Source organism: Neopelma chrysocephalum, unplaced genomic scaffold (genome assembly GCF_003984885.1).
Source record: "Neopelma chrysocephalum unplaced genomic scaffold, ASM398488v2 Primary Assembly neopelma1_124, whole genome shotgun sequence".
NCBI classification, from domain to species: Eukaryota; Metazoa; Chordata; class Aves; order Passeriformes; family Pipridae; genus Neopelma; species Neopelma chrysocephalum.
Window position 1 is genome coordinate 3,584,902 of NW_020897786.1, and position 9,178 is coordinate 3,594,079.

Here is a 9,178-nt window from a genome sequence, read left to right on the forward strand (position 1 = left end):
CTGGAGGGAACTTGCTGCTGCTCTTGTGCCCAGCTGTGTGTGATGGAGGGTGGGGGACCCCAGAAGTGCCTGTGACCTTCTGGAATGCAGCTGTGAGGGTCCTGTTGGCTCTGCTTTCCTCCACGGATGATGCACTGATGATATCAGAGCACCATGTGGAGCAGCGTGGATCTCATTTACGTGCCTGACACATTGTGGCCTTTCTGTTTCAGAGGAACTGTGAGAGTGACAGTGAGGATCTTTCCCAAAGAGAAGTTCCCCCTCAGAGGAGAAGCAGCATATCCTAATGTGAAGAGAATTCCATGGGCAGGAGACACAGGAGACTTCCATCCCTGCTGAAGCAAGCAGCCCTGGCAGCAGACCTTGACTTGTCTGAGTCATTGGTGTGATGCTTCTTGCTTCTCAAACAGCACCAACAGCTGGGTGATGGTATTAAATGTCTACTGAGCATCTTGGAAAACTGGGAAGCGAGATTCCCAGGGAAATGCCACAGCACAAGCAGCAGTTGGAGTGCTTTGAGTGTTTCAGTGATACTTCAATCTGTTTGTGATGTCGGCTGCGCTCAGGGTGTTGGGTTTCTACTGATAATTCCTTTCCTGCAGAATAATTCCCGTCCTGCACAGTGGTGAAGACTTTGTGCATTATTACTATTTCAGTCAGGGAAATTGTTAGGGAGCCGTCAGGACATTTTGTAATGCAGTTTTGGTGTTTGTTAATAGCCTGGATATGTGATGGCAGATCCCTGCCGGGTTTTGTTAGCTGTGTGCAGGGCTCTGTTACTGCTGTCACTGAGGAGAAAATCCTGATATCATTGCACTTCTTTGATTTTGGGAACAGTTCTGTACTGCAACAAGGACTGTGCTCTGGCTGAGGACTAACACAACCAGTTGTGAGTACAACAGGTTGGGGCCACTGAGAGGATGACAGGCCAGGGCAATTTTTGGATGAAAAAGAGGAAAAAAATGCTGTAGTGATTTACGTGCACCCAAATCCAACGTTTTTACAGGATGATGGCAGGATATTCACCAAAACAGGGCCTTTAAGAACCCCAGGTATTTGAAGAAGTAGTCTCTTTTGGACTTTGTTGTTGTTGTCAATGTTATTTACTGTCAGCAAATTGGAGATGGGTTAATTTGTGCAGGTGGTGTTTACATGTAACCCAGACAGCAAACATCTGCTTTTTATTCAGGGGGTTGTATCCAAAATTGAGGAAGTGAGCACTTTGATACTGATGTAACATCTTCACACTGGGAAGTTGCATCATTTTAACTATTATTAGTTTCTAAGCCAGTATTGTTGGATTGGTACCAAAAAATGTGTATAGAATAGGTTAATTTTTTCATTGAATGTATTTGTTGTTAGAAATTCATATTTATTTTACCATTTAATAAATTAAAAATCAGAAAGCCTATTAGAAACAACTATGGATGGACAAGGAAACTGGTTTTGTTTGGCTTTATGTTGGTCATCTCTAGGCTGACATTTTAGAGCAGAAGGTGTGAACTGGTGTTGAAAACTAGTGTCAGGTTTATCTTGGTGGTTTCCAGTTTCTAAGAAAGAAATAAAAATATGCTACTTTTATTTCTAACTTTGTATCCCTGCTTATGTAGTGACTAAAATGCAGTTGATAAGAAAGTATTTCTGTGAAAGGAAGGGAATGTAGGAGAAGCATTGGAGGAGAGAGACAGAAAGGAGGATTTGATGGAAGAAACATAAAATGAAGGAGGTGGTGAGAGGAAAAAAAGCAGTGGGGAGGAAGGAGTGTGAGAGGGACACGTAGGGAATGAAGGTGATCCTGGACTGGGAAGGTTGAAGGAAGGGAAAGAGAATGTGGGTGCAGGAATTGTGGAAGCAGGAGAGTGGATGTTTCTGCCAGTATGGCACTGCATTTTGCTACTATTTATTTAATTTCCTTTTATTTCATGTCTTGTGCTGCCACTTAGCCTGTGACATGTGCCTGCTCAAGGGATAAGGGGCAGTGCATGGGCTTCTCTTCACATTTAAAAGGTGGATTTATGAGCTTTCTGTGTGATTCTTGAGGCAGAATCCTCAAAAAGTGCTGTGTTAAGAGGGAGCAGTAACAGGAAAACCTGTTGTTTCAGTGTGTCCTGGCTTCAGCTGGGATAGAGTTGATTTTATTGTTAGTAGCTGGTGCAGGGCTGTGTTTTGGGTTCAGCAGGAGGGTATGTTGATCACACTGATGTTTCAGGGGTTGCTCTGTAGTGTTTCCCCAAGTGAAGGACTTCACAGTTTCCCAGACTCTGCCAGTGAGAAGCTGCACAAGAAGCTGGGCCAGGACAGCTGACCCCAATGGTCACATTCCAAAGGGACATTCCAGACCATGGGATGGTGCTCAGTGTATGAGCTGGGGGAGCTGGCTGGGACACAGGTCACTGCTCAGGGCCGGGCGTTGGGCAGCGGGTGGTGAGCAGTTGTACTGGCACCACTTGTCTTCCTTGGCTGTTACTGCTCTCTCTTTTCCTTTTCATTATTGTTAATTATTGTTATTATCATATTTTGCTTTAGCTCAATGATAAAACTGTTCTTATCTCAAAGTAACCCACAAGGTTTAATTCCCAGTCCTCCTCCTCTCCAGGACCGGGGCAGTGAGTGAGTGGCTGTGTTGGGGCCTTGTTGCTGGTTGGGGTTAAACCACAACACGGTGTCTGGAGGGCACCTTTCACAAAGAGAACACTACAAATATAAACCCTGCCCAGCAAATTGTGCCTCCTGCTTTCCCTGGGATGTGGAAAATCGAGTCAACTCCAAGCCAGTGGCGTTTTTCTGGATTTCTGGAGTTTCAGAAGCACCTTCCGTTCCCAAATTAGAGATTGTGGGATGTGTAGGTAAATTGCACTTCTGCAAATGAAGCCCTGGTTAAAATAGCTGTTGGGTTTGGGTCAGGGCTGTGCTCTCATGGAGGTGAGGTCATTGTTCTCATGTGAAATCCTGGCAACTACTGAGCCAGATGGGGAGCAGGGGAAGGGCAGACAGGGCAGTGCAAGGCTGTGTGAAGCCATAAGCTCTGGCTTATTATTTGTACATTAATAAAAGATGTAAGGAGGTGTTTTAACAAAGCCAGGAGAGGCAGCTGAAGGTGTTCAGTCTCCCTCATCTCTGTGCCCATGTGAGGTGAGGACAGGCCCCCAGCACCTCCTCTGTGCCCATGTTGATGTCCTTCTTTACTATTGCTGGGGTTTGAGGAACAACCTACAGGTTCTGTTTATTAAGGGACTAAAGAAAAAGAAAGCCATGAGAGGAAGGGGAAATGCAGAAACTTCATTAAAACAATTTATGTCACAGAATTTGCTTTGGTAGGGGAGAAAAATCTCTTTTCTGTGTACTATTTTTGAGCAGTAGGGAACCTGGAGAGAAATGAAGTGATGGGGGGGGGGAACAAACAACCTCTGAGTATTTTTATTAAAATATTACTATTTTTATTCTCATTTTAGTGCTGATGTTTTTTTTTTAATCTACATATATTTTTATGAAAAGAAATACTGATTATTTTTTTGTGTGCGTGGTGGGAAATAGTACAGACTGTCAAAAATAACCAGAGATATTTGTTACTGCGATTTGCTAATAAAATTTTGTGAAGCAGGACGAGCGTCGGTGTGTCTGTCTGTGTGTCCATCTATCCACACGAGCTGCCGTGGGGGCCCGGGCGCGGTGAGGGGGGTCCGCGCTGAGGCCCTGGGGGGGCTCAGGGGGGTCGGTCCCTGAAGTCCGGGAGGGAGGGAAGGAGGGAAGCGGGAGCTGCCCCGGGAAGCGGCAGCGGGAGGGAGCGGAGTCCGGGCCCGTTCGTCCCGTCCCTCCCGGCGGGGACACCCCGGGAGCTGATGCTCCCTCCCAGCCCCGGGATCGGGGAGGGGTCACGGGGGGCTCCCGGGAAGCACAACGGAGGGGATGGGACGGGAGGGACCGCGGGGGAGCCGCCGCCCGGCACCGACACCGACACATCGTGTGGCTCGTAGGTGTGCTGAGGTGAGAGGGAAGGTCTGCTGGACCTGATGGATCGTGATGGACCTGATGGACGGCGCTCCCTCCTCAGCCCCGGCGTCCCCACACCGCCCCCGCTGTCCCTCGGCAGGGAGGTGAAGCCTGGCCACTTCGGACCCACTGCTGCCCTCACCTCTGCTCTGTGCTGTCTGAACTCCATTTGCTTTTATTTGCTCCTTTTTCTAATACGTGTATGTTCCTATACACATTTATATGTAGCTCAGGGAAGCTGTATGTGCAGAGGTATATTTAACAGTGTTGGGTTGAGAATTGAAGAAAACTCAGAGGCATTTCTTTTACCTCTCTCTTTTCTGTATGGTTACTGTGGCTGGCTGACATTATCTGTATTTTTCACTTAAATGCCTGCTCTGTCTTCACATAAACCTCAACCCCAATCAACCTCAGGGGTAGGCAGCATGTTGTTTTCAGGGTGCTCCAGTGAGAGGAGTTACAAGTTCAAGTGGCCCAAGTGCACCTGATGGCAGGGAACTATCACCTGGAGATGATCATGAGCCTGATGAAGTGGTATCAGAGCGGATCTTGTCCAGTTGGGCAGGGAGGATGGGAGGGTTTGTGGGGGATGGCAGAGCTGTGCCCCAGCTGAGTGCCCAGTGTGTGGCAGAGGCTCAGGGGCAGAGGCTGAGCTTGTGATGAGCTTGTGATGAGCTGGCCCTTGTCACAGTGAGTAACTTTGGGGGTGGTTGGATGCCAAGCCCCGGTGGAGGGGAGGCTGGGCTTTGGCTGAGTGAGGGGAGGGAAGGGGTGGCTGAGCTGGGGTGTGCCCAGGGCTCTGTGGCCCTGCCCTGTGCACGGCACACCCCGTGCCACAAACACGGGGCTCTTGGGTTACTCAGGAGCCTCAGCACAGCCCTCGGGCTCTACTTGCAGCTCAGAGTGCCAGAGCCTGCCTGGATTTCTCCTCAGGTGTCACTGCTGGTGTGGTTTGCTGTTATTTTTAAAGGCTGAGGTGCAGAGACTGTCACCGAGCATCAGCTTTTTATAGCACTTAGCTGCAGTGAGTGCCCATCCCTCCCAGAGGTGTAACATGTCCCTACCCTGCTTGGAACTCTGCTCAATCACGGCCTTTTTAGGGTGGGATGTATCTGCTCGACAAAAACAAGGAAGAGAAACTGTGTCACATCAGTATTTTCTAAAATGTGGGGGTTTTCCCTGAGGATGAGCCTCACGAGCTACATATAATGGATTATCTTGTAGTAGTGTGTGCAAATTGTCTTAATGTAACAATTATTGGGTGAAAAAAATCTTGTAAGTAATTCGGCTGCCTCTTAAATCTTTTTACTCTGCAACCTAAAATATGTTGTAAGGTTGTATAAAATTTGAATTTAATTAGATTTACTGTTTCGAAACATGGAAAAGCCTTTCTAATTTTTAGCTTAGAGCCTCTCATTCAGTTAATGAAGGAGAGGAATTGCTAAATTAACTTTAGTCCTAGTCATGCGATTCAAGTAACAGAAAACAGTGTAAGGATGGGGTTTTGGTCTCAGTGTTGAGCTTAGTCTGGTCTTGGTTCCTGCTGGGGCTTTAAAAGCTGCAGCACATAAAGTGAAGTCCTCAAAAGTCTGCAACGAGCCAAGTCTGATTTTGAAATGTGAATGGTCAAAGCCCATGATGATGATGAAAAGCTGGGAATATGTAATGCTGCTCTGTCCTCTGGAGTGCTCCATTTCCCACATCTGCACCTGGATCAGAGCAGGAGAAAGGCTTTTCCCAGCCCGGCCCAGGAGCACTTTCAGCTTGTGGTAGTGCTTCAGTGTGCAATGTCCCTGCACAGTGTGTGTCTGTGCCTGTGTTTATGCTCCTGTGAGGCAAATCAACGAATTAGAGACTCCATATTCTTCCTTGTGTTTGGTTATTCTGCTGGGGGAAATCCCCCAGGAGTCTGCAGGACACCTGGAATGACAGGAAGCAGGCAGCTGTGAGGCTGAAGGAGCTCCAAAGCCAGTTAGTGGGGGCAGATCAGGCACCACCCATGGCCTGGCATGTCGGGGTCCACAGGCAGACCCTGCTGACAGACCTGTGGCTGCAGCCCAGGGATGTGCTCTTGTGCAAATCCTGGCCTCAACTGGTTTGTGATTATTTCTTTTTTTTTCTCCTTAAAGACTGAATTCCTGGAGCTGTTCCGTTTGCCATACGCGGTGCTGGAAGAAATGTATTATACAGGAGAACATAAGATTTCCTGAAGTTATGAATGCAGAATCACTGCAATGACATCGTAAATGGGACCATGGTGATTGAAATGATTGATCAGTTAGGAAGGCAAACTGTATGAAAAGATGTAGATCTCTAGTTTTGGGCTTTCTAGAGCATGTAAGGCAACGTATGATTTTCTTGAAGAGTGTACTCTGGTGTTACTTATGGAGAGATAAGAACAGTCATGTCTGTGGAGCTGCAAGTACCTCAGCTTTTGCTGTAGTTCATAGACAGAGGTGTTTTCAGCCCCAGTCAGAGGAACTTGGGGAATGCTGCCTACAGGAGGGGCAGCTGTGTTTGCTGCCTGCAGAAACGTCTCACAGTTGCAGGCAGTGAGGTTGAACCAAATCTGTCCTTCAGTTCTACTCCAAAAACTGTTTCTGCTGGTTTCCTTCCCATGGTTTCTCTCACTAATAAGCAAACAGCTACATTCCAAAGTGATTTCCTGGGTCTGGATGCTCAGAACCAATGGATGTAACATTATTGTCCTTTGAAAGCTGAGGCTGTTTAGCCTGCAATGTTCTTTTAAGTCAGACTGGCAGTTGTCGTGCAGGGCTGAAAAAAGCAAACAACAGCAAAGAAAGCCTGCAACCTTTGGGTTTCTACTGCAGTTGGTGGGCCAGCCTGGGCACTCCATGGGCAGCAAGAGCTTTCTGTTTTGGAACCTTTTGGCTGGGAGGAATCTTTGTCCTTATGGAATTTTGGGAGTCGGGATGAGAGTTTTAAGCGCAGGGCTGAAAAAAGCAAACAACAGCCCCTATCCCCAGGAAAGAAAGCCTGGAACCTTCAGCTTTCTGGTGCAGTTGTTGGGCCAGCCTGGGCACTCCATGGGCAGCAAGAGCTTTGTGTCCTGGCGCCTTTGGTCTGGGAGGAATCTTTGTCCTTACGTCCGTTTGGCAGTGGGACTGGCAGTTGGAGCGCAGGGCTGAAAAAAGCAAACAACAGCCCTTCTCCCCAGCAAAGAAAGCCTGCAACCCTTGGCTCTCTGTCTGGGAGGAATCTTTGTCCGTATGAAATTTTTGGAGCCAGATTTGCCATTTCAACAGAGGATTCCTGAAATTCAACAACCGCGTTTTTCCACAGGTAAGGAAGCACTTACCGTTGTGGTTTGTGCTGCAATTCGTCGGACAGCCCATGTACTCCATGGGCAGCAAGTGCTTTCTTGAGGAGGAACACAAATCGGACTGGGAACGATTCCAGGCCTGGAGAGATGTTTATGGGGCCTGAAAAGACTATTATTCCATGGACTGACTTGTTATCTCCCAGTTTATTACCAGTTTTATACTAAGTTCAATGTACCCCCATGTTATTCCCTATGGTTTGTATTGTTCAGGGCTTGCCCTCAGTTTTTTCCCTCCAAAAGTTGTTTACTCCCTTGTTCTCCCCTGCTTTCCCGCTCCTCTCTTATTGATTGGCTGATGGTCGAGCTCCCATTGGTCCTTTCCCCTGGATACTCCAAAGTTCCACCCTCTCCCCCAGTCCTATTCTACTCTGTCAGTCCCATGCTCCACCCCATTTACTGAACCTCCCCTTACCCAAACCCTATTTAAATCTGTGTCTTCTCTAATAAAGCCACCATTGCACCCTCACCTTCTGCTGTGTGAGAACCCTCTGTGCAGTGCTGTGTCCCTATCCCCTTCCCTTCAGGCCGTGGCACTTTCTGTCTTGGTACCTTGTGTCTAGTAGGTATCCTCATCCATATTCAATTTTTTGAGCTGGACTACCTATTTCAACTCTATGATTCCTGCAAGCAAACATCAGTCTTTTTTCCCTGCAAAGGAAACCCTTACCTTCATGGGTTCTGGTGCAGTTTGTGGGCTAGCTTGGACAGTCCACGGGCAGCAAGCCCTCTGTGTCCTGGCATCGCAGCAGACTAGCTCAGCTCAGCTGCCCTTGAAGACTTTCTGAGGTAACCTGGGGAGTAGATGAGGTTCTTCCTTGGAGATTTATACTCCATGGAGAAGCTCCTCCCAGCTCAACCCAGCTGCACTGTAAGCTCTAATCCTTTGATCATTGAATGGAGCTAAGGGCATTTGTGGGAGGTTTAAACTGCTGGGAGAAACTACTCCCAGCTCAGCCCAGCTGCCTTGCGAGGCCTAATCAGCTCACCAGGGGATGGAGTCCAGGAAACAGGTCCACACAGGAGCAGGCAAATAGGGATGTTGCATGTTAGTGAGTGTGTGGTAGGGCATTTTGGGCAGCAGGTTGCCCAGACAGGGAGAACAGAAAGACCACAGTCACCCTCCCTCCATCCCTCCCAGCTCTCTTTGATGGCTTATGAGGTAGGTCTTTGGCTGACTATGTCTTTCGGGACTAGGACTGGCAATTTAAGTGGAGGACTTACAAACCAGAAAGAGGGCAGTTCAAGACTGGAAAGAAAACGGTTACCAGGTGTCTTTAATGTTCAGCTGGTGGGCGACTCTCAGTATTCTGTGCGCAGCAAGAGCTTTCTGTGGTGGCAGCTTTTCCCTGGGAGGAATCTTCATTTGTATCAATTTTGGGGAGGTGGGACCGACAATTGCAGGATACGGCTGAAAAAAAGGCACAGCAACCCTTTGCCCAAGAAAAGAAAGCCTGGAAAACTTTGCCTTTATAATGCAGGTGGTGGGGCAGCCTGGGCACTCCGTGGGCAGCAAGAGCTTTCTGTGCTGGCACTTTTTCCCTGGGAGGAATCTTCATTTGTATGGGTTTTGGGGCGGGGGGGGCCGGTAATGGCGGCCCGGGACTGATCAAAGGGATCAGCAGCCATTGTCCCAGGACAGAAAGCCTGGGAGCTTTGGCTTTGAGGTGCAGTTGGTGGGGCAGCCTGGGTACTCCTTAGGCAGCAAAAGCTTTGTGTCCTGGTACCTTTGGTCTGGGAGGAATCTTCATCTGTATGCAATTTTGGGAGTCGGGCTGGCAGTTTGGAGACAGGTCTGATTAAAGCAAACAACAGCCCTTCTCCCCAGGAAAGAAAGCCTGGCAGCTT

At 48.2% G+C, this 9,178-nt stretch overlaps 1 protein-coding gene across 1 annotated transcript in view; it reads left to right on the plus strand.

Moving 5' to 3' along the window:
• The window catches only part of DAPK2 (death associated protein kinase 2), a 41,473-nt gene extending 37,870 nt beyond the window's left edge, over nucleotides 1-3,603 (plus strand). Inside the window, exon 12 of the mRNA XM_027698154.1 lies at nucleotides 213-3,603. Within this exon, the coding sequence (XP_027553955.1) occupies nucleotides 213-287 (75 nt within the window). The 3' untranslated portion in view covers nucleotides 288-3,603. The remainder of the gene's footprint in view (nucleotides 1-212) is intronic.
• Nucleotides 3,604-9,178: the final 5,575 nt, after the last annotated feature.